We start from the raw sequence: 24,876 nt of genomic DNA, 5'->3' as shown, positions 1-24,876 counted from the left end.
GAGGCGCTCTGCAGCAAATCATCGCCCTTTGTGCCGGCGGCGGCGGGCCCGGCTCGACCCGACGGCGGCAGCGGCGGCGGCAGCGGAGGCGCTCTGCAGCAAATCATCGCCCTTTGTGCCGGCGGCGCGACGCGGCGGCGCGCGCAGGCGCTCCAGGAACGACATCGTACCGCTCACACGCACGTGTTGGCGTTGGGTCGTCTTAAGTAAGCGGGGAACGACCCCGCGGCCGTCTTCATCTCTGCATAGGGACGATACACGCGACTAACGTCTTGTCAAACGTAGGCGCGACCGAGAGGTACCTCGCCATAAAGTCAATAACAAAGAGGACATCCATTTTTCTGTTTTTCTTGATGTTACTATGATTTTTTCTGATTTTTTTCTTTTGTTGTGGATGTTTCTTTGATGGTTCTGATATTTTTTTTACGGATTTTTTTGGAGTGACGTAGTGCCCCTCGGTCACGGCTCCCGGCGTGACGGCAGGCAGATTTCCAAAGCAAAATCCAACAGAATTTTAATAATTGTGTGGTTAAAACGCGAGGGCAAGCAGTTGGCGCGACAGAGCAACAGGGAAGTCCTCTGCTCCTCGCCTTGGCCCTCGGCATTGAATAACAAGAGCAATTAACTCGCTGAGCATCCCTGGCCGCTGCGTACGGCGGCCCCGCCCGGGGCAGGAGCAGGGGGTCTCGTTGGCGGACTGCCCTACGCAACGCGAGCCCGGCCAGCCCATCCAAGGCTGTGTGTGTCGGGGAGAGGGGGGGGGGAGGCACGTGTGTGGGAACCCCGGCGGGAGTGGCCGCGAGGATCCAAAACAATGCCGCCCAGCAGCGCCGCGCCACGCACCCCAGGTGATGGTGTGTTGTGTGTGTATAGCCTTTTCATTGTTGAGCCGAGCAGGGGGCGAGGAGGGGGTAAGGGGGGAACAGCTTCGTTTCCAGCCTTCGAGAAAAGGAAACAGGGGGAAGGAAGTACTCGCGACCAGGACCCGAAAACACGTAAAATGCAAGTGCAGGGTTAAAAAAAACAAAAAAAAATTGAAAAACAAAAGAAACTGCTGAGGCAATTTATAACTAAGATCAAAGAATATTTCATAAATTTTGTTGTTGTATAAAATTTAGTGCACCAAAGAAATATGATTCGGAAGAGAATTACTTTCTCGCTTGCTGTACTTTACTTGGGACTAACATAATTTCATGGTGTTACTCCCTACTGGTTTATAAAACATTACAATTAATTACCATTGTGACTCATTTGAACGATCGTTCGCCTTTGAAAAGAAAAATGTTTGAATAATAATTGTAACGGGGAAAAAGAACGGAGCTAGACGCAGGTCTGATTTATTCCCGCAGGTGACTGAACCTTTTCCATTGAGCCACTGCGCGGCCGCTGGGAACAGCGATCTGCAAGAGCAAGAGCAAGTGCAGCAAAACTTTCGCATTCTGCGGAGTATCGCTGCCATTTACATGAAATTCTTTCACATGCAACGCGTTTTATTCAATTGTATGCCGCCTGCTGCGGTGCAGGAGGAGATACCGCTGCTGCAGCGTTATTGCGGTTCAACCTTCATGTTTATTTAATTCCATAACAAACGCGGGCGCCCGTGGTAATGAACGAACTTCCGAAATCTCGCCTTCCATTCGGGAGGGGGAAGAGAGGGAGGGGGCTTGCGTACTCTCGCCACTGCATACCTTCGTTATTCGCAGCATCATTGGCTGACAAACGTATGCGCCAGCGTGCTGTAACTGTACACCGCGGCGTGCAGTGCACGCGGGGAGCGCGGCTGGTGGGGCGCGGGGCGTGGCTAGCCTAACGTTGTTGGCTCGATAATAGGTAAAAGTACCTATATGCGGAGCGAACAGACCCTGCTAGAAATGATTAGTGTGGAGCACGTTCACTAATTAGTGAACACCGACATACACAATAAGTACAAGTAGGCGCACCTCTTGCTTTGCTTCGACTACTGCGGAAACAGTTTGTGTGCCTTAAGTTACAGGTTTGCCCCCACCCTCCCTCCCTCCCTCCTTCCCTCCCTCCCTTTGGAAGAAAAAGATGAGCTGAAACACTCGACCTGGAACTGTATTACAACCTCCAGTGGCCCCGCACCGGCACAGGCAACAGCAGCGGTCGGCTTACACAGAACTTGAACTTGACAATAGTCGCGCCTTTGTGGAACCTGCGCGCCGACTGGGCGCTTGATTGCAAGTCGCCGGCTCGCGGGGCGAGTGAGAGAGAGAAAGAGAGGAAGAGAGAGAGAGAGATGCCTCTTTCCGTTGGTCTAGTCCATGACAGCCTGCCCAACCGCATCCGCCGTGACGACGAACCCTTCTGCGACGGGTGGCGGGGCGTGGCGTGGCGGCCCGCACCGCAGCCAGGCGCCCTTCCTCCATTCACACACAACAAAAAAAAGCGGGGCGACGAGTCATTGCGGTGCATCCGCGACCGTTTCACGGCGCTTTAGTGGCGGGGCGGGGCGGGGAGGGGCGGGGAGGGAGGGCCTCCCAGAGGTCGCAGAGCGCCATGAGCCCATGAGCCGCCCTTCCACGGCGGGGCCAAGAGCACGACGGTGTAACGAGCACGTGGAGGTATATCATCATTCCATGCAGGGTCTGACAATGCCCGTCCGATAGGTCAGGGATGGACGGGACGCAAGCGGCCCTGGTCCCATAGGTCTGGTCAGCAGCCTGTTTTTCTATTTATCTTTTTCTGTCCAGTTACACTCGGCTACACTGCAACACATTAAATAACGACTAAATTTTTGTGTTGTTGTATATTATCAAGAAATTCTTTACTATTACTAAACGATTTTCTAGTACTGCAATTATAATGCTAGGAAAAAGTTTAGAAATGCTAAGGAATTTCTTGGTAATACAACGGCAGCACAAAACTCTAGTAGTCACTGGGTAAATTTTCCGGTAAAAAGTTTATACATCGTAGAGTCTTTTTGAACATGTAGTGTGTAATTTTGTTTGTTGTAAATTTTGTGTGCGAAAATGTTGTATTAATTTGTTTTGGATGACGAGCTTTGACCCGAGGCGGTTGCGTTGCAGTGTCGTGGTCGCGCCACGCGCATACGGGGCACGAAAATTATTCATCGGGCGTGAAAAAAGGCTTCCACAACCTCACCTCCGCCTGACGCCACACAACGCGCGGCTAAACGGGAAGGGGCGGACCGGACCCAGAGCGGCATCAGCTGAGCGTGCGTGCGTGTGTGAAAGAGAGTGTGTGTGTGAGTGAGTGTGTACTGCACGGTCAGTTGAGCACCCCCCACGGCCCCCGCGTGGCTCCTCCTAGGCCCGCGTATCCCGCAGGACCTTGCTCAACCACACTTAAAACGAGCCCAACATATTCAAATTACCACGTGCTTTCTCTGCTGTGAAGCGTCCGCACCACCTCCATCCATCTGCACCATAGGCCTAATAATTTTTAGACAGTCCCCTAAAGACTGTCTCTACCAGAAGGAAAAGTCCCTCCCCCTCCTTTGTTTACTTGAAATCTACTTGTTAAATTACTTATTTATTATTGACCCGTCTGAAGTACTCTGAGTTCACCAAACATCCGAACAACTTCATTGTGTTATAGCTAGTGCAACTGTTCAGCTAAACTTCCTCCTGAGCTCCACCTCCCTTCACTCCTTCTCACAGGAGAAGTGGGCAAAGGAATGGCTATGTTGGATTAATTCCGTTCGACGATACGAGCCATTCTGCTGCCGCCGCGACGCGGTCCTCCGCCCCGCCCCGCCTGTTGCTGCTCTTCCTGGGCTTTGATAACGTGGGAGCGTCTTCATTGGCGGACACAACGCGGCGGGAAAAAGGCGCGTGTTACGTTTCTCTTTTAATTATTACGCGCGCGTGGCGCTGCGGGGGAAGAAGAGCGGCAACTTTTAAACTCGCCTTTAGAGGACCGTGCCACTACAATGTAAACAACTGCTTGTTATACTGCCGTACCCTAGTCGTCAATGACAAGCGTAAGAGAAGTACCCTGCGGCTGGAGCCGAATGAGAGTCTTTAGTTTCGCTACTCCACCCTGTTTTCTTTATTTGTGGCTCCTGCGCGCTCAGAGTCGAAAATCTCTGCTGCAGGTGCGCGGAATGCTCCGCTCGGGTCCACGCAGTTAGAAGAGTTTGACGCCATAAATTTGAGCCGCGCGCGCGCGCTTCGCGAGACGGCTCTGCCGCGCGGAGCTTCAAAAACGCCGGCAAACGATATCAAATTTCAACGGCTCGCAAAGTAAAAAATAAAATAATAAGAAAAACAAAGACGCGGCAATGAGGATAGAGAAAATAAAAATGTTGAAGCATTTCGCAGCGAGTCATAGGAGCAGAGCAGTGAACCTAGACGATTATCAGCAAAGACCCTCCTATCATCAACCATCACCGGAGCACACCGAGCCTGCACTGTCACACCACGTGTTTGATTGCAAATTTTAAAAGAATAAAAATAAATATTAAAAGGTGTTTTCTACGAAAATTTATAGAAATAGAAAAGCAAAAAGGCGAGGGGGCAATAACTCCGGGAATCATGTGTACACCTGCTTTGGAATCATCAGAATAAAAATTAATCCAAATCAACAGGATTCGCTTAAACTAGGCGGGAAGCTAGTGGAACTGATACAAATTAGTCGAAATAAGCGTTTTCTACCACTAGAAAACTCGAGAAAACCTTAGGAATGAATATTAGCAGACGGGAATCACTGGGAATCAAGTATTTCGGGAATCATGTGTACACATCAAAAGGGAGTTATTGCCCCCTCGCAAAAAGGTGAGATTGTTTTTTTTCGTAATTTTCCTCCTTCATTTTAATTAACTTTCCAAAATACTTACGAACTTCCGACTTTTACATTTCTAATACCAAATGTTCCAAATGGCAGGCCTTAACTTAGTGTTCAAATTTCCATTCCCACGTGGGACTGTGGACAGTTGAACATTATTTGCACTGCTATCGGATCACTCAGGACTTTATTCCCGCGGCCCTCCTCAGCTTTATTGGCCGGGCGCGCGCGGTTTGCCGGCTCCGTTAGACCGGCAATATTTTTTCTTCCTTTGGCGTGTACCGGTGGTCGGGGCGGCTGTGCCGGTGCGGGTCGGGCCGGGCGGCGCCGGGCAGGGCGGCCGGGACGGGGGGCTTCCTTCTCTTAGGCCAAGGGGGGCCCAGCAGTTTTGGAAGGTCAGTTCAGTTTGCTGCAGGAGTAGTAGTGGCTCGCGGCGTCCCTCTCTGCCCGACCCGCACTCCGTCCCGGCCACGCCATGCCACGCGGCTCCACGCTACGCGACAAAGAAAGGCTGGCGTGTCCGCGCTCGCTCGGGAGGCACTCGGCACGCAATTTACCGGAAACGGCAGTCGGCCTGTCCTGTTAGGAGAGGCATGTGGGCCACACTCCAGGAGGCGCCTAAATACACGCGGAGAAGTCCACACCTTCGCACGTTCAGCCAGGCATGACGACGAAGTCGCGCGAGAGAACAATTCTGAAGCACTTAGAGTGGCGACGACGCAAAGTACAGTTTAACCTACAAATTAAAGGGTATATGACATTATTCCGAAACTTAAAAACTCATCACAAAAGCCACATAAACATGACATCCAGCATGTCACGCGAAGGATGACCTTAATGTAACAAGAAAAAGACAAGTGCATGACAAAGGGTGTCTCACACAATGCGGTGCATGACATTTTGTCTAGCAAAGGTGGAATTATCATTTTCAAAGAGTACAGATTATTTAATTAGCTAACTTGTACACCCAAAAACGCCTGTTCTTGAATGAGGTAGTGAGGTAGATGTGCTCGGCTAAACCGAGAACATTTGCTTGTCTCAATGCAAATTGCATTTGGTACAAATGAAAATTGCATTGGCCTGATGAAAATGTTCTTGCGAAATCAAGGGTCAAGAACATGCTTTTCTGCGCGTATTCATTTCATTCCGAATCAAAAGTTGCTTATTTAAGATGGAAGGTTCATTAGACGACGCGCACCGACGACGATATGGCAAATTAATAAGCTGCTGATTTATGGAAGTGAAAAGTCGCCGGTCATCGGCTAAGCACGGCATGGTAGAGTGGCTCTCCTGGCGGCGTGGCATTACCTGGGGTCGATTACAAAGTGCTCTCGAATCGGGTAGGGGGAAAAGGGGGGGGGCAGTGGATCCACCCCAGCGCATCAAAATAATATGACACAGTAACGGCCCGGTGGGCCCAGCGCGGGCAGGCGGCCCGAGGCGGAGGGGGGGAGGGGGTGCACTTTGTTGGTACAGTTACGGTGCGACTACCGCAACACCGTTACCTCTCATGCCTTTCGCACACTTGCCTCCCGCGCTTCCCGTGCTTCCGGTCGCTATGACAAATAATGATAAAATCGCGTCGTCGCGACCGACAGAACGCGTGGTCCGCCAAACTGTGAGAGTGGGAATGGGAGGGCAGGCAGAGGGGGCGCGTTAGTGTGCCTTCCGCGACCGACTGCCAGAGCGAAGGCCTTAACGCTCGTAAAAGCTCACGCGTTCCCTTAGGCGAAATTTGCATCAAATACTACATTCGGCAAACCGAACTGACCCACAAACCGCTGCTCCGCATTTATTCCCACAGAAACAAAACAAACGCGCGGCCTCTACCGCCGAAAGCGTGTGGCAAAACTCAAACACAAAATCCGTGCGCATAGTAATCAGTTGCACAATACCAAACTAGACAGTGTCACACAATGAAGAGTGTTGCATTGACAACCGTAAAAGAGTAACAACTAAAACGTTCAAGCAAACAAAACATACAAGTTGGCAACCTTATATTGACACACCCGAAACACACCACTAGTGATTGTTGTAACGTTAGTATCAGTCTTCCTAGCTGAAGTGACAATCAGGCATACACAATACAAGTCCACTAATCGATGTAAATCAATTAAGAAAAGTTACGGACACGCCTATGGTATGCTGCGCTTGCACAAAGCCCACCAAAAGGACCAAAGGTGCATCACCGCATGAAAGGCCCTCAGAAAAAAATTTGCTGAGCTTACCTTTAAATGTTTGCCCCCAGGAGGCGGGGGTTGGCTCCACTGGTCCTGACAGTGCCACACGTCCACTGACCCACACACGCGGGGGCGAACACACTAACACGCACACACGCGGCCACGCGCACCGCGCTGCCGTGGCTGCACGCGGGGGTCCTCTCGCCGAGGTTAGGGTCGGCGACGCCGACACGGCGGCTGCTGCGGAACGCGGGACGGTGGAGTGGACTGAACTCGGCTCGACTCAACCCAACTGACAGTGAGCGAGACGCACGCCTCCCTCCCTGGCGGCGGCCTGCCGGCGGACCTGCGAACCTAGCGCCCCCCACCGGGTACCGGGCGGGTACCGGCGGCGCGGGCCCGGCCCGGGCGTGCAGCGGTGCCTGCCCCGCAAAGCTGCGTAGCGGTACACGGCCTGGCCTGGGATCCGCCCCGCCCCGCCCTTGCCTCCAGCGCGGCCTGGCCGTGGCCGGCGAGGAGGTGGAGGAGGAGGGTACCCGGAGGTACCCGGTGCGGCGGGATGATCCCCCCCACCCGTGTTGTGATCCCGTTAAAGGGGAGCACCATCGAGCCTAAGTACGATTGAGCGCACCTCGCCCCTAATCCCGTCGAATTCGCGACCCAGACGGCGGAATGCGCGTTCAAAGTCTGGCTGACTGTGCTCTTGATTCAGGTTCAGCCTGCCTGGTCAGGACAGTTTTGTTGGGTGAGATAGTGATTCCATGAGAGCAAATCAAACTTGCACTGTTAAAACCATACGAAGAAAAATGCCAAATCCTTCGTAGGTACGGAAGGATTTGGAAACTTCGTAGGTACGAAGGATTTGGCATTTTGTTTCGTAAGGCTTTACTGTGTGGCGTTCGTCCCTGTATGTCTAATTTTTTAGGATGGGGGGATGAGATCCTCTCTTTACAGCCAGTGTAGGGCTGATGGTAGATCACCTTTACATTCCCAAGACTTGTCTTGGAAAATGTATACCCCACGCCAAAAACCCTATGTTTTTTGCGTACACAACCGAGTTGCCAATAATCAAAGTTGCACTTGACCGCCAAGGGTGAGGGTGATTGCCTGCTCGCACGGGGCCGTCTGCCGCGCCCCGCGCCACCCGCTCCCGGGAGCCGGACAGAGCCGGGCAGAGCGACCCCATTCCATGCCCCATGCCATTCCACCGCAGGACCTGCAGGCTGCAGGAGGCGCACTGAACGGCGGGGCGGGGCGGCGCCGCGGCACGGCACGGGCGCGGGGTAGAGCCGGCCTGCAGGAGGCGTTGGGGAAGGAGGGGAGACGGCAGCCACGACCGAGTGCCTCGGAAATTCAAGGGTTCAACAATGAACGGGGGATCCGAAAATCGGGTTATTTTTCCCCCATGGTTTATGGTCATTAGTTTTGGAGATATGGCAAATATGCCACCCACAAAGGTCCGCGTTCACCCTCACCCGCCCTCACCCGCGCTATTTAAATCGGGCGAAGCTGACGCTGAAAAGAGTTTAACACTGCTCTGACAACAGTACGCGGCCTCGAAAGGGATCGTCGAGAAACTACGTCCGTTTTTCTCAGCGTCATTCGCCAAATTACGGCTGCTCGGCGCCTGCGAGAGTTGGGGTAGGCCACCCCGCTGTACTCGCACGCAGCGCAGGCAGGGTGTTGCCTACCTATCAGGCGCTTTCAGAGCCTGCTTCTTGCAATGGTGGAACCTGGGAGTTTTCTAACGGCATATGGCGGAAGTACTTTCTGCATGATCCCAACAAAAAGGGTGATCATTGAGGTTAAAGCACAAATTGATTCTTTGGCACAAAATTAATTTTGAGTTCTATGTCACTCTTGATTAATAATGTGGCTCACAGAACACTGATAAACCAAGTGTTCAACCGCTCAACACTTGTAAGTGTGCAACCGCAAGTTCAATACTTGGTTTATCAGTGAACACAAATCAAAACAAAATGTTCATTTAGGGCCGTTTGCTATTACAGACTGTAATTATTTATCCTTTCCACAGCTGGAATCAGAGAGTAACTCAAGCTCTGTCTCATTGTTTGTGACAGTCTCAACAAATGAAATTACAGTGCTTCCCTAATACATACCACCCACCTTGGCATCCCAGCATCCCAGAGTAAGCTGATCAGCTAACGTAATAAATAGGGCCAAGACCCGGGTTGTAAGACAGTTTTCTTAAAACTCCTATCATCCTTGCTAGGTCGTTCCGCTACAAAAAGAAAAGAAATCCTACACATTAAACAAAAAATAGATAGTCACTGCAAAACCCAATATTTTGTTTTGACTACTTTAATCTATAATAGTAGTAAAATAGTAATACAGAAACTTGTTTAAACAGTCTTGTCTATAGATAGATATTCAAAGAGGACAGATACAAAAGAAATGATATAAATAAAAGAACTAAAGATCCCATGCACAAAAAGAACAACCCAAAAATAAATAGATAATACATTTACAAACCAAATTAAAGAAATTTTATGAACTATTCATCGTCTCCTGCTTCAAACAATATTCTTTTCTTCCATGTTTCAAAATCTTCATTGTCCGGGTCGCTTGTGTCTTTAACTTTTTCAGGAAGCTCTGACACATTGCATTCTAAGTCTAGAACAAAGTAAAAATTTAAATGATTAGAAGTTAAGCATTAGGTATTAACTTTGTGGTACAAACAGCTACTAACCTTCATCAATTTTAGAAACTAGATCAATGAGTTTGTGAGATCTTTTGGTTGCAGTCTTTTTGTTTTCTCTGGTTCCTAAACTTTCAAGCACTGGTGAGAAGTCCTCCACCAATTTGTCAAATTGGACTTTCTTGACTCGTGACGCTTCAACTAGCTTTGGTCTATCTACCTTAACTTTGTTGTACCTAAAGATTATGTTGAAAGTATAATTAAATTAAAGCAAACTAATTTCAAAAACCAATAAGCACACATTAGGAGCTAGGTAGCTTACTTGCAAGCCATCAAAACTGAAACACAGTGGTAAACTGGCAAATTTAGGTCAACAGTTCTCCCACCATTCGGTCCTTGAGATTGAATTTCAGCATATCTGATACAGATTAAAAGGTAAAATGTAAACAAACGTCAACTATAACTCCAAAAAATATAAATACAATTCATGCCTGATAATTTACCTGTTAAGCATCTTCTGGGCCGTAGAAGCTACCTCGCTAACACCAAGTTGAACACAGAGTGTATTAACATCAATAGGTTTCGCCAAATCCAACAGGTTTTCTATAAGATTTACGCTGCTGGCATATTGTTTTTTATTCAGACCAGCAAGACGCAGTAAGTTGGCCTGGCAGAAAGAAAATAGAAATGTCATTATCTGCAGCCTACATTTGGTTGACAGAAGGTAGTTTCTAGATAGTGGAGAATAAAAATTACCTTATTGAAAGGGTGGCCAAGCATTTTAGCTGATACATCAAGGCATATGACCACTCGACCAGTATCATTAATGAGCTTTACCCCGCTAGATCCATTGACACGAAGCTGAAGAAGGCGTAAAAATTCGCTTGCTCTTCTGTAATGAAGAGATGATGATTACAGTTACATAAAAAGCTGCTAGGGAAACAAATATTTCCTTCATAACCTACGAATCGACAAACAGAACAGAAAATGTTGTACTCACTTAATGACATTATCATTATCGATTCCTAACTTATTTGCCATTAAGTTAACTAACTTAGAATCAAAAGACGCCATTCTTATTGAATATTTTTCGTCTCAATTGCAAAATAAAACGACGGCAAGAACAATGCGACAGGGACAGGGTTTAAAAAGACACACAACAACAGGTACGGTTTCGCGCCAATAGTGGCGCCACCTAACGCTAGAATGAAGAACTATGCGTGAAACAAATGACGGTGTCGTCTGCAGTCACGTGGCCACCGAACATTTCAAACAGCTGCGGGGGAACTGCGCGTGCGAAGGGCAAAGAGGTTCTTCAACGTTCTCTACGGAGGAAGCTATGATTCTGATCGTGAGCGATGTAGGAATTTAACTCACGCCGCTCTCTTTGTTGGGGCAAATTTACTGAGAAAATTTCGTAGCCTGTTGTGTTTTTTAAGATTTTATTATGTTTTTGACATTGAATGTGCTATGAAAGCATTAACTATACTTAAAAAATGATCTAACACATAGTGATTTGAGTGATGGAACACAAAAGCTTTGACCACCAACTTGTCTTTCACGATATTTTAAGATTCTTGATTCAGTTGGATGCTTGTTGTAACCTTCTATTGCTCTGTAATCTATGATGTAAGCATCATCAGCTTCTGCTAGCGAAATTCGAATGGCAACTCGGCATATGGGCATGTCGAATGTAGAAGACAGTACATATGCCATCATTGTATCAAGGAATTTCACTGGTGAACTTTTGGGGCCATTCAGTGAAAAATCTACCTGCAAGGAATTTTACAAGATACTATATTAGAACAGTTTCTTATAATGTATGACCAAGGTGATATTATTTAGTTCAGGACACCTTACTTGAACAAATTGTACAGTTGTGGTTGGGATTTTTTCAGTGTTTAGAAAGTGCATGTTGACCACATTCCTAGCATATTTTTCAATCTGAATGTGATCTGGCACTTCAGTATTCGGATTGTCTGGTCCCTTTGCCAAGTTTTTGGTACAGTTAATGTACACATCAACATCAGAATATCTGTTAGTATATCCTGATAGAAACGACGCATAACCACCTGGAAATTCCGGAATATAGTAGTTTAGTAAGAAGAGGTTAGGTTAAACAGTAACGATAGCATCAATATTATCATATAAATAATGTATTCTTTTCTTTTACTTACCAGCAATAAACCACATGTGATTTCCTTTGCATCCCTTGCATATCTCATTCCATATATTTAATCCTTCATTAACGCAAACCTTCATCTCAGGAGGAATGCATATTTTTCTTGTTACGCCCACTCCACTCTTTAGTGCGTCCATATCAAAGTAATTCTGACACTTTGCTGCACTAGAAGCTTTCACACAAAGACCCAAGAACTCATATTGTATCCTACAGGAAACATAATGTGAATGTAAATGTTTCAAAATAGTTTCTCCATAACCTGCAGGTTGATTAAAAGAACGGTAAAAAAAAATATTGTTATCAGCTGTACTTACTTAGCGATGTTATCAGAATCATTGCTCAACTTATTTGACAAAAGATTAATCAATTTAGACGTCATCATAAAAATTTTAAGCTAGAATTTCGAAATCAAAACAATGAACGGGTCCTCCGCCTACTTCCCTTCGGATCCCTCGACTAGAGCGGAAGTAAAAGAACAAAAACATCAGCCGTCCGAACCGAGCCGCTCGCCGCTCCCCGACCTAACCCCACCCATCTCCTTCACAGCCCAGCAGCGCGGCCCAGCGGCAACGACTCGGAGTACGCCGAAAGGTAGGCCACCCATTCGTCGCGGAAGCCTGGGGGCCTGCCAAAGATGCGCGGAGCAGCGGAGCGAGTGTGGCTGTGCTACGCCCCGTACGTCCACCACTACGCCTCGGCGAAAGTACATTCACTGCAACCATGAACTACGCCGGTATTTGAAACATCACCGCTCTGACCGGGCGCTCTTTCATCCGCGCCTGTCGCTGACGGCGGAAAACGGCCCAAGAGGGACGTGGCTTTGGATTGACCGTTACCGTCTCGTCTGGCCTCCTGCGCAGTGCAACGAAAGTGTAACGCAAGTGAGACGGGCCAGGATTGAGCTGCGGTCCTGCGAAAGTAAAGGACCAGGTTAGCAAGGCTAAATCAGCACCAAGTTGTGCGAAAGTCTTTGAGTTTGAGCCTTTTGTATTTTCCTACCAATTACCTTCAGTAGTTGTTTCTTAAAATTGTAAAAATATTCATATTCAGACAGTTAACTTTACCTGCGAAGGCATAGAACTTGTGCGCTACACTCGTGTCGCAACAATTGGTTTTCTGTTAAAAGTATTTAGATAAACTTGATCTCGCCTCGTTTGATAGGGGCAGCCACCCTCAGCGGGGGCCGCAGCTGCCCCAGCACTGGACGGGTTTGTGCGGCTGGAGCTGGAGCAGGAGAGCGGCGCTGCAGCGGCCGGCCCGGCTGGCATACCACGATAACCGCGATGCGAAGCAGCGAGATCACAAGGACCTCTCGGGGCTGCCTCCGCCTGCCGCACGGCCCGCCGGCCCGCCGTCACAGTGGCGGCGGCCGCCGCGGCGGTGGCGGCGTGGGGGAAGGGGTAGGGGAAAGGGACATACACGGGCAGCGAGCGAGCGGGCCTTGCTTGAGCCGGCTACTCCAAGCCTTAAGCCCCTTCACCGCCCCCCGCCCCCCTGGCGTCCTGGTCCGGCCGGGGGCCCCCCCGCCCCCCGCCGCCCCCCGCTGCCCCTCGCCCTCCCCCCTTCTAGCCCAGGCCGGCGGCGCGGCGCGGCGCGCCCTGGCCTGGCAGTCTGGGCTGCGAGGCTGGCAGCAGCAGCAGCCGCCGCCAGGCCCGCGAGGTCCTTTACCTCCTCGATCCACGCCGCGCCGCGCCGCGCGCGAGCCCCCTCCGGCCCCAAGCGTTCACTCCAGCTGGAACGTTTGGCGAGTCGTCTGTTTGTTGTGTGTGTGAGTGAGTGTGTGTGAGTGAGTGAGGGCAACCCCTGTCAGTGCGAAGCGACAAGAGACCCGCCGGCTGCTCTGGATATGGATAACGCGCGCCTGCAATCTGTAGACGATTTGGGATTTGCGAACGCTTCGCGCTCGCACATCGGCGACGTTTGAAGACGGAAACGGTAAGTGTGTGAGAGTGTGCGAGTGTGTGTGAGTGGGAGAGAGAAAGAGAGACGTGTCTATATGAGTGTGATCGTGCGCCTGTGCGTTCGGGTGCGCTTGCTCTCGCGTGCATGAGTGCGTTCGCGAGTAGTGTGCGCGGGGGAGAAAACGAGTCAAACTAGTCGCGGAAGCATTTTTCAGAGGCTGGATTGCCAGTGGCATGGACCGAAAGAAGGGTGTATTTTAGGTTTTTGAAATAAGAAAGCTACGACTTATGTCTTGGGTCTTGGGGCAGTCTGCTGTGCTCACAATTTCGGAGGAAATCAGCACCCCGCTGAAGAAGATGGGAAGCCTATCATTATACAGGGGATTATAAAGTACAAAGAGAAAGACTTGGTCCGAGATTGACGGAAGGCTGTGAGCGAAAAAGAGGGGAAGGAGAGAGGAGAGAGAGGGAGAGGTGGAGAGAATGAAAGAGAAAGAAAGAGATTAAAGAATATGGCCGGGAGGTGCACAGCGGGAAGGGGTTACTGTAGGCCCTGCAAGGACTCTGCCGGGCCTCGGCGCTCGGCGCACCCGCAGGGCTTCTGCACGGCTAACTGGTTTGTCATTCGGGACGGTAGATGGTGGGGAGGGGGGAGGGGGCGAGGTGTGACCGGGGCTGGGGGTTGAAGGGCAAGCCTGTTGCCCGCGCACACAGAGGCCCCCCGGTGGACGGCGGTGGAGGCGCCCCAGCGCGAGGCTATAGTTGGTATACGAAACAGCTGTTCACCCCCCCCCCCCACTCCCTTCTGGGCAAACTCCGTGGTAGTCTCATCATCTAGGAGGTGATGATGCACCCGAAGTCACTATTAATATCATTGGTGAGACTTCTTTTTGACTCGAACGAATCTTTCTCAATCGGTTGTTTCATTCAGAATTTTTGCTCTGCTGGAGAAGCCCGCGCGGGAGTCATCGTCAGGGGCTCGTGTTTTCTTACCGAATTAGTTACGCTACGCATCTCCAAGGCGCGCGAGCGGCCGCCCCCGCACCTCGCCTCCTCCACCGGACCGCTGTAAAACTAACTAATCCCCGGGCGGGGCGGCGGAGCACGTCTGATTATTGCGTCTGCCTTACGCCATTGATAAGAAGAGCTGGGGGTGTCGCCGCGGGGAGCAGCGCGCGAGCACGCGCACACGTGTGGAGGCGCATTACCGAGAGCTCGCGACTTTCTAATGGATTGTGCCCATCCGGATGCATGACCCATCCTCCCCCGCTCCGCTCCTTGCTGCTCGGCCCGCTGCAGCCCCCCGCTCCAGCCAGCAGCCCGGCTTCAGACGTCTCCTCCAGCTCCACGGCGCTGGTGGCGGCGGCGCCTTGCTATTCCCTCCTCCTCCCCCTCAGGCAGTTAAGCCGTTAAGCCCTCTGCCGCGTTGGTGGTGGTGGGTGGGTCACACAGGTGAAAGGTGAGGACGAAAAGTGAAAGGTGCACTCTATCGCATTGAAGGTGTGCCGAGTACCTGTGTGACATGTAAAGTGAGCCCGCGTGCCTGCCGATCGGTCTGTCGTGACATCATGCTGACACGTCAAAGGTGTTTGATAGACTTTTACCCAGTCGCCGGTTAAAATACCGGTTAAGAATGGAAATTTTAAAGTCAGTCCGAGTTAAAGAAGGCACAGTTTATAATTGACTTTAGAAGAAAGGGGCCGTTATGACTGCTCGCTTACTCTGCACTACAGTATTTGCATTTTATCGGGTGTGTATTTGTTTTGCAGTGAAGATCTATGATCCCCGCTGCCATGCACGGGCTGACCTTTGGCTTCCTGCCCTCTCCTTTCCCGTCTTTGGTGGTCTGTGTCCCCAACAGGCATTGCACTGCGTCGGCATGGCGCGGGCTGACGCGGCGTGCAACGCGAAAGAGAGCAGTGTCGTGAGTCGACATTTCTCATCCCGGCCTCGCTCCTTACAGGGGGTATTGAGGGAGAGACAAGTGTTCATTACGGGGCGGGAGAGCTATAGAGAGTGAGTGAGAGTTTGCGAGGGAGACAGAGCGAGAGAGACAGAGACAGGAGGGGCTATGGGAGAGAAGCGAGTTTGTCGTTTGAGAAGGGTGAAGTCCACCGGTCAGTCAGTCAGTCAGTCCAGGGACATCATTGCGGTTTCCCGCCCCGCCTCGCCGCGCCCCGCCAAGCTCTGCGCGCCCGAACTAGTTTTGCAAAGAGGCGCAGCTTCTAACCGGCCGCGAGTTCGTTAACCGTTTCGCCAGTCCGCCCGGCGGCCGCGGCGCGTCCGCGGCGGGGACAGCCCTGGCGCGCCCTGGCGCGGGACTCAGTCAAGGTAGCCGTGCCCATGACACACTCAAGTTTAATGCATGAAACATAACATGCACGGGGGCTACTGCATAAAACGCGACGGCTAGCCAAGCTGCTCTCTACTTTGTCGTCCAGGTTTGGTTTTGTCAGTGTCTTTGATGCGGTCAGGTGACTGATAAGCTCCCGTGCGCCGTGCGGGTAGGCATCCTACAGACACCCGTGGCGTGCGGTACAGCACTGCCACGACAGTCAAGCAGTACTGCCCAAGGCAGTGCCGATCGGCTACTCGAGGCCGATCGGCCCGTATCCGTTTTCTAGAGGCTATGTAAATCAAAGCAATGAAGCATATTGCATTCGGACAAACCGTTTAAGTTTAATTCGCGGGAAGTTTGATCACAGGTCGCGCACTTGGCTATATGGAAACGTTGGGTGAAGCGGAGGTCATCTTGATTAATGAACTAAACGGTGACTGACGGTAAAAAGAACCGCCTGCGCCTGGACGCCCCCTCTCCCCCCCCCCTCCCCTCTCCCCTCATCGCACCGCCTTCCTGCTGGCAGGGAGACATCTGTTGGCAGAGAGAACGTCGCCTTGCTGGGCGTCAGCTGATTACTTTGGCGTTAACGGTCCGCGAATTAGATAGACAACACTTTTAAGGAGCTGGCAAAAGGGGAAGGGGGGGGGGCGAGGGGCGATGAGCAGAAGGTGCAGATGAGACGAAGGAGGGGGGAGGGAGGAGAGACCGCAAAAAGGTTGCTCTTGATCGTGCTTCGGCTGGGGTCAGCTTGATTACGAGCTCTAATTACTCGGCAAGTGGGTTACGGCGAGCTTTTTGCCAAGAGGAGGACGGGCGCGGGGCGCTCCGGCAGCGGCGCTCCACAGGAGGTGCTGACCTGACAGCAGCAACAACAACCTGAAATTAATCCTCCCTTCTTGAGTTTTATTAGTATTTGAGTCATTGCCAACTGTTTTCGCCGTTGCCGCCATCCTTATGCTGTCTTCGGCATGTTATTAAACATGATTTATCGGAAGAAATATGCCATCCAAGCACGGGATAGGAAGCACAAGCAGACAGCCACCTCTTCCCGGTTGAGGACTAAGTTCTGATTCCGCTAGGTGCACCACTTGCATTTGAATTTTAATGTTAGTGTTTTAAGATGTCATCGGTCAGAAAAGAAAGATAGGTAATCTTGCTATTTGTGTCAAACCTACAGTGGTTTTTTTCTCACTATTCCGACCTATGGATGTTATTCTGGAGTGTTTTGGGTGCGAGTGTCTGTGCGACATTGCTATTGCTTGGGGCGCTCCGTCTTTCTTCCCCTTTCCCTTATTTAAGGGGATCAGCCAGCGCCTTAAGACCTGTTTGGTCACTTTTACCACCCAAAGAGAATCGTTGTCGTCGTCGTTGTGCCCATCATTTAAATCTCAATGTCACCCACTATATAGCGCTCGCTTCCAGTACACACACGCACACGCACATACACACGCACGGAACCAACGAGCGCTCACCACACTCACGCCTTTCTCCGCTCCGAGACTCGAGTTGAGTTCAGCTGCGTTTAGTTATTGCCTCTCCTTGGCCTCTCAATACACCGATGGCTGATAAGTTTGTCATACCGCGCTGCTCGGCGTGTCGAGCAGGCCCCGCCCGCCGGACTCGGCTCGGCTTGCTCGGAGCCGCCGCCGTCTGTATATACGCTGCTCCGTCCTGATCAGAGCACCCTGTCGAAAACGAAAGGCGAACGTTCAGGAACCACAAAAGCGTCAGGAGCCTAAAGTGCGGCGTGGGGCAGTTTAGACGGGTCCCTTTTGATCGCTATGGCTGCTTTTATCGGAGCTTAAGATTACGAAACAGTAAAAAGGAGGGAAGTCGTTTTGTCGTTTTCACGCGACAGTGTATCATGAGAGCCGGCCCGAGCTGGCGGCAGTGCAGTCTGGCCAGCACATGCCCCCCCCCCCCCCCCAATCTACTTAAAACGTCGTAAGGGGGACTCTAAATTTGGACGGAACAAAAAAAATTATATATCCCGCGCCTTAGGGTTCAATCGCCGCCATATGAGAGCTGGTAGCGCCTGCTTCGTAGTTTATTATTACTTCCTTTCTTTCTTCTTGCCCCCCTCCTGCTTGAACTGAACGGTTCAGCAGCAGCAACAGCAGCCGGGCCTGGCGCGGCGGGGCGGGGAGGTGAGGGGCGGGGGAGGGCTGATCATCGCCATTGCTCATTGGCCGTAATGCCAATCTGCCCCCCCCCCCCTCCCGCCCTGCGATGGCGGGCGTGAGTGGGTCAGCAGGTGGGGCTGCGCCGGGCTGGACCGCGCCGGGCTGCAGTCTCGTCGTCGCGACGCCCCGAGGGAGAGAAGAGAGGAGGGAGGCTGTTGGCCGGAGCAGCGCGGCCGGCGAGATGGGGAGGGAAAGATTAGCCGGCGGGACCGCGGCCAGGGCCTCCACAGGGTCAAGAAGCAACAGCAGTCACTGCAAAAGTTTAGAAACGCACGCACCCTTGGGAAGGAACACTTTTTATTCAAGGGCAAAAAAAGAAAGAGAAACGGCGTAATCGTATCTTTCGGTTTTTATGTTGACACTGATCTTGCGAGACCATGAAGGGCCGCAAGACGTGATTGCGATGCCCTTCAGTGGATCAACAACTAGTTTAAAGCAAAGTCTGCTGCTGCTGCTGTTGTTGTGATCCCTCCGTACAGTTGTTTTCCCTGGTCGTGCGTGTTTCCAGTCTCCCTCTCCCCGGGGCCTCTCCGGCCCCCGGGTGTTGGCGTTGATGGCCTAGACGTGCCCCGTTGAAAGGGCTGGCAGGCCCCCTCCTGGTGCCGGCCACGGCTGTCCCGGGAGGCCCACCTCGAGGTAGGTCATTGCATTGACGTCCACGACACGTCTATACGGCTAGGCCAACGCGCGGGATGGATGCCATAAAGGGGCCAGCGGGGCGTTAGCAGGATAAGCAGCTTCATTTTCGAGCGAGAACGACCAAAAAAGAGGAAAGAAAGTGAGGTAGGGGCAGTAAAAGAATGCCCCGGAGAAGGATGGGAAAAGGGGGCGTGGCTTGGCGTAGATCACTTGTTTATGTTGGTGCGTGAGATGGGGAGGTGGTACCGATTCTAAAAGCCAGGGAGGAACCCATACATCGGTGTCGACAAACCGAAACCCGTGAATAATCTTACCCAAAAATGGGTATAAAGATAGGTAATGGTAATGCCAAGGAAAAGTGGAAGAAATGTTAATTTGATTTATCGCACTTTGTGGCTCTCCGGTTTTGGTCTCCGAGGTGTTTCAGTAGTTTTTCTTGCTGTTGCTTTTATTTTCACTGTATCGCGATGACGCCCGGGGGACCCGACACGCGCCCCAACCTCCTGCCGAAGACCCCGCGGGGCTGGCCGCAGCCATGAGCGGGCCGGCCGGCCGGCCGGTCCACCGAGCGCCGCGTGGCGTGGCGGGGCGGTGCGTGGAGGGGCCCAGCGCAGCGAGGAGAGGAGAGACGGGCGCGGCAAGGAACGGTCGGAGCACCCGGAGCGAGTTCCGCGCCCCACTCCGCCCGGCCCCGCCGCCGCGCCGCGCAGTGCAGGACACCGTTAGCACAAGATGAGGGCCTCGCCGCGGCCCTCCTGCCTCTCTACTCGGGGGGCGTCCGCCAATGACGTCACACTGATTGATAAAACAATGGAGCGATATTTAACTGCCTCCGCGCGTGTCGGGCCGGGCCCTGGTGGGTGGGGATCTACACTGCGGCTGCGCGGCTACTGCTCCCGGGAGAAAAGGACGGCTTCCACTGCGAACTACGATTCCTTTTCGTACTGTTTGACAGCTCTTCACTAAAATCGTCTTTCGTACACGAGGAAATTCCATTCAAAAACTGATTCTATCACGTGAAAATCAAATTTTCAAGGAAAATCTCTGTGAATTATTATGCAATTTCCATTCAAATTTCATTTGATATGAGCGAATCAATTTGTCGATGGAATTTCCTCGAATCAAGTATACCATTTCCTTCGTGTGCGGGTCTCTGCTCGCGATCGCAGTCAGGGCGCTCCCCTCGCTCATAAGATCAAAGTTTAAAATTTCCAAACATCTTTCAAAACTACAATTTTTTTTCTTGGCAGGGTAAGGACATCCTTGTAGGGATAGCCAACGAGGGAAAAGGGGATGTGACAAAGTGCTTAATTGTGATGTAACGGGGATGTCACGCTACTGTGAGCCCGTGGCGTGCAGCTGGCGGTGGCGCGTCCCGCCCGTAGGCCCGCCCAGCCCGTGTCAGCGCCATGGGCACGCCACGCCACGCCACGCCACGCCATGGGCGCTGCCAGGCACCCGCCCAGCCCAGCCCAGAGCTGAGGCATGCGAGATTGTCATGCTTTCTGCAGCCGAGGCTCGGCCTAGCCGCCTCCAGCAACCAACACCTGCTGTGCCAGCTCTGCTGCCGCTCTGCCCTGCCCTGCCATGCTCTGCCATGAGGCGGCGGCGGGGGCCACGGCGGAGGTCCAGCCAGCGAGAAAGGGAGAGGGAAAGTACGAGAGCGAGCCCATCTCGCCCGCCGCGTGCGGTGCAGGTGCAGCTGGACCAGAACGTCACTGGAAATTAACTCATCGCGCAGTCTTACTCCCCCACTCAAGACGTATTACTAAGAATGTAAGTGTGCGATTGTTCTTAAAAAATAGTTTATACAACTGTCACCGAATTATGAGTTGCCACGAACGTTTTACGCATGCTGTAACCTTACACTGGGATTGTATTGCGCACTTTGTAAGGGATACTAGTGAACGTTATAGACATATATCCGAGGGGGCAATAACTCCGGGAATCATGTGTACACCTGTCTGGGAATCATCAGGATAAAAATTGATCAAAATCAATAGAAATCGCTTAGAATAAGCGGGAAACTAGAGAAATGAGTATAATAAATCAGTCGAAATAAGCGTTTTATACCAGTAAAACCCCCCGAAAAACCTACGTAATAATTATAAGCGGACGGGAATCACCGGGAATCAACAATTTCGGGAATCATTTGTACACTTCAAAAGGGAGTTATTGCCCCCTCGCATATATCATAGACCTGGGATGGGAACAATTTAATTCTCTGCTGAAAATGTCTCCTTGCCCTTTTTCGGGCGATACAGTTTTTGTGCCTTAGTTATATAGTCAATTTAATAGTTTTATCCTCCATTATCGTGTTCGTCTAAACTTTAATAATTATTTTGCCACTCCCTCTTATGGTGGAGCAGCTAGTTCTTCACAATGTCCTGCCACTCACGCCGTCAAAGGCTTGCTCGATGGGGGCGCGGGCGGGGCGCGGGCGGGGCGCAGGCGGCCACCCCGGAGTGCGCGGTGACCGCTATGGCCGGCGCCTGATTGGAGATGACACCTCGACGTGAACGCCGTCGTGGAGTGGCGTGTCCTGGCCGCGCCCGCCGCGCCGGTGCCCGCTGGCTGCTGGAGGGGGCGTGGGGGAGGGGAGGAGGCGGAGGGGGGGCGTTCGTTCATAACGGGTCGCGAGAGATGTATGGCGGTGGGCGTGGCGGTGGCGTGGCGGGGAGTAGCAGCGGGCCGCGATCTACAAAACCTACCTCTGCCTACGCAAAGGACTGGATAGCCCTAATCTATCAGCGAGGCGCCGTGGAATTTGATTAAGCAGCCTGTTATAAAGGTTGTTTAATGGTGAGAGGTGCAAAGTAGTTCGGCCGGCCGGCCGGCGAGCGCAGCGCCCAGAGTGGTTGGCGGCGGCGGTCTGCAGCCTCCTCAGCTGCTCAGCAGAAGCCAGCAGCCGCCGCCGCCGTCGCCGAAACACCATAGCCTCTGCAAACCGCACCCTGCGAAATGAAATGAGATGAGATTTGAGGCAGTAAAGAAAACTAATCAGGAAGTCGAGCTGAGCGAATCTGGTCCAGCCGGGACAGGTCCATCAGGCCAGGCAGCCGCGCGGCGGAGAAGCGACTCGCCGTCTCGAGTGAGTAACAACACGACGGTGCCGAGCATAACCTCGAAACACGCACGGGATGCAACGGAAACAATGCGTATGGAGGTGAGGTGTGTTGTTTTTCGATGGTGTGCTGCTGCACCAAACACTGGAATTTTCGCTGTCGGTTTCTGAACTTTACAGCGACAGTATACAACTAACACACACATCGGTGCGTGCGTGCCCGCCGTGGGGCGTGGCGTGGCGTAGCGCCGGAGGGGGTCAGCGAGTGAGTACACCGCTTGTCCTACATGCTGTACGCCGGCACATCGCTGGCGCTGGCTGGCTCGACGATTTCCCTAAAAGTCCCTCTACGGGGCCCCACGCAACGGAGGAACACGAAGGTGCTACCCAACAAATATTTTTTGTTGTTTTTATTTTATCCGCCTCCAGGTGCGAGTGGGAAGTGAGGTTAGTTGAGGTGAAAATGATTTTCACAACCACCAACTAAAACGGTAGGGATTTGCGTATGGCATTTCTCTACTCGTGGGAAATGACAGTTATCACAAACATTCCGCAAAATGGATAAATGTGGTGCATGTCGGGTTGGAGGAACCAAACCTCTCCCACAGTGTAGGTGCAGCTGGTGGTGTGGTGCTACCACCGTAAGAGGCGAAGTCTAGTCGAAGTCGAATCAAGACAAGCCGTCACCGTGCCGGGCCGGGGGCAGCGGCCGGGGCCTTAGGGGTGCGACAGCAGCGCCGCACCGCGGCCCGCGGGGACGAGGGAAGGGAGAGACAGGTGCGTTGCCGGGCGAGGTCATGAGAACGCGACGCGCAGAGTGACAGGTGTTCCAACCCTCCTCCTGGCTGGACCAGTCGGACGAATCAGTTGCTTCGTCGGCGTTCCCTTTCGCGGTGAACTGGTGAACGGGGCGCCGCCTGTCCGACTTGCTACACATTTCCAGCCAATATGCGACACGGTATCGATGTCGTTTCGAGGCGCGCGTCCGCCCGCCCCGCCCTCTCCGCTGCTGGGCCAGGACGATAGAGACGCGGCCGCGATAACATACCGGCGGCCTTTCGCAATACGGCCCTCCGAGGTGTCTCACTTTCAGGTGGGTTATGACTGCGGCGTTCTCACAGGCTGCCCTACGCCGCGCCACGCCGCTGCTCGTCTTTTGTTCAGCCCGCCGCGCGCCTTTGCACCCGCGCCCGCGTAATTTGCATGATGTAATTGACCCCTTTCCTTTCCCTCTCGCCTTTTCGCAGAAAACAGATGATGAGTTGACATCGTGGCGCCCGTAGGCTGCCGTAGCCCCTCCCCCCCTTTCCCCCGCTGCTCCGCTCAGGAGCAAGGCCCCCCCGTGTCGCGCAACAATCCACGAAAAGTGGTGATTTTAATGAAGGGATCCCTTGCGCTCGCAATCAAGACAAGACGCGAACGCCGACCACCGCGTCCAATTAAAAACTTCTCCACTCTTTCTAAAAGTACCCTTTTCCCCAAAAAATAATCACCTGGAAACATTTACCTAATAATTCTTATTTTTTCTGCGGTATTTAGTAGTGTCTCTCTTTTTTTCACTTTTATTGAACGTGCCACGTACACTTTCGCGAAGCAAGAGTCTTGTAAAATGTTATTGTGGGGTTGCGCAGTTGCGCACTAGTTGCTCTAGGTGAGCCATGTGCGCGCACTCCAGTAGCGGCCATAGTGTGTTGTTGTCCGCGCTGCCCTTGTGCGCCCGCCCCGCCCGCCAAAGTGCCGGCACGTGAGGTGCCTGGGCAAGCACAGGCGAGCACTGACCACTGTCACACTCTGTCCTCGCGCTGCCCATACACATACGGCAGATCGGGCCCCGGCTCGGCGGACTCGGAGGAGAAAATCACGCGCGTTGCCTACTTTCAGGCGAATCGCACGAATCGCACCATCATCGGGCGGAGGCTGCGCTTAGTTTTAATTTGTTGGGAGAAATTGAAAACGCATAGGATTTGTTTAGAGCATGAGACTTTGACAGTACATTTTGTTTTGGTCGTGTCCATGGTTTGGAAGCGGCATGTCTAAAACAAGTTGTAGATTATGGGGTATAACTCACATTTGAAATTTCCTTTTTTAGTTCAAGTAATCGTTTATTTAACTCATGTACCGGGTGTAACTGTGAATAGGCAACAGCGTTGCGGGGTGGCATACTCAATATGGCCGCAATGTGGCCCCTTACGGGTGTAAAGAGTAGGCAAACCCGCAACACTGCCGCGTATTCACAGTTACCTGGTATGCTGTTTGCCCAGTTACGAGAAATTAACATCGATAATGCCCGGAACAAGTTTAAGTTTGTATGCGCCCGTATTTCGCCTGGATTTCAGAGGTTAATCAAATCACCCCACCTCCACATATTTTCTCATCATCTACCCTGCCGTCTCATCATCCACCCTGCCGACTGCCGGACGGACTTACTTCGTTGTGACTCCAGCTGCCCCCGGTGCTCTCCGCTCTCCCCTCGCGCCCTGCCTCTCTCCCCGCGTCCTGCTCGTGGCGCCGTCGCTGCTCCGCGCCGAGCCGAGCAATGCGCCCGCCACCCTCGTGCATTAATTCTTAGTCACGGCCCTTCGGCTCGCCTTTGGCACGCTTTTGGACGCAACGGCGGCGGGCGGAGGGCCACCCATACCGATCTTGCACCTCGGCGCGGATCGCGTCACATCCGGCTCGGCTCCGAGTCGGCCCGGTTGGAGCCGCTCGGCGCTCGGACTTGGATATCCTGTGACGCGAACCTAATACCGTGAAGGTGAGCGGGGCGGTCCTGGGCCGGGGCGGGGCGGGTCGGGGCGCGGAGGCTAGGCGCAGCAGGGCCCTGCAGGGTGCAGCGGGGCGAGCCAAGGAACTCCGGGCAGCAGGGCCGGGCGGGGCTGTGCGGCCCGAGGCTGCAGGGCCGCCGCGCTGCGCCCCACCGCTGCTTGCCCAATCAGCTGTTCGGTGCAAGTCCCCCCCCC

General features: G+C 52.5%; 4 protein-coding genes across 5 annotated transcripts in view; 1 reads left to right on the top strand and 3 right to left on the bottom strand.

The window, feature by feature from the left end:
* LOC113203622 (uncharacterized) overlaps nt 1-7,307 on the bottom strand; it is a 34,244-nt gene extending 26,937 nt beyond the window's left edge. Inside the window, exon 1 of the mRNA XM_026418393.2 lies at nt 6,996-7,307. The gene's annotated coding sequence lies outside the window, so the exon portion shown is untranslated. The remainder of the gene's footprint in view (nt 1-6,995) is intronic.
* A 1,658-nt stretch (nt 7,308-8,965) lies between these two features.
* Nucleotides 8,966-10,793, bottom strand: LOC113203649 (origin recognition complex subunit 6). 2 transcript variants are annotated; one of them, XM_026418432.2, is made up of 7 exons: nt 10,607-10,793; nt 10,363-10,498; nt 10,110-10,273; nt 9,929-10,024; nt 9,658-9,842; nt 9,441-9,581; nt 8,966-9,189 (listed from the first exon to the last, which is right to left on the bottom strand). In XM_026418432.2, the coding sequence occupies exons 1-6, from the start codon at nt 10,678-10,680 to the stop codon at nt 9,463-9,465; spliced, it is 774 nt and encodes a 257-aa protein (XP_026274217.1). In that variant the 5' UTR covers nt 10,681-10,793; the 3' UTR covers nt 8,966-9,189; nt 9,441-9,462. The 2 variants fall into 2 exon arrangements, with proteins under 2 accessions (XP_026274217.1, XP_026274216.1); XM_026418431.2 differs by lacking the exon at nt 8,966-9,189 and having other exon boundaries at nt 9,254-9,581.
* A 238-nt stretch (nt 10,794-11,031) lies between these two features.
* On the bottom strand, nt 11,032-12,271 carry LOC113203648 (uncharacterized). Its single transcript, XM_026418430.2, has 4 exons — nt 12,103-12,271; nt 11,784-11,995; nt 11,467-11,678; nt 11,032-11,379 (listed from the first exon to the last, which is right to left on the bottom strand). Exons 1-4 carry the CDS (start codon nt 12,168-12,170, stop codon nt 11,086-11,088), a joined length of 786 nt encoding a protein of 261 aa, XP_026274215.1. The 5' UTR covers nt 12,171-12,271; the 3' UTR covers nt 11,032-11,085.
* Nucleotides 12,272-21,734: 9,463 nt separating this feature from the next.
* Nucleotides 21,735-24,876, top strand: part of LOC113203643 (nascent polypeptide-associated complex subunit alpha, muscle-specific form-like) — a 98,337-nt gene continuing 95,195 nt past the window's right edge. Inside the window, exon 1 of the mRNA XM_052267600.1 lies at nt 21,735-21,943. The gene's annotated coding sequence lies outside the window, so the exon portion shown is untranslated. The remainder of the gene's footprint in view (nt 21,944-24,876) is intronic.

Source organism: Frankliniella occidentalis, unplaced genomic scaffold (assembly GCF_000697945.3).
Source record: "Frankliniella occidentalis isolate FOCC.00 unplaced genomic scaffold, Focc_3.1 Scaffold4, whole genome shotgun sequence".
Lineage (NCBI taxonomy): Eukaryota > Metazoa > Arthropoda > Insecta > Thysanoptera > Thripidae > Frankliniella > Frankliniella occidentalis.
Note: the sequence above shows the minus strand (reverse complement) of the source record. Positions and strands in the feature narration are given on the sequence as shown.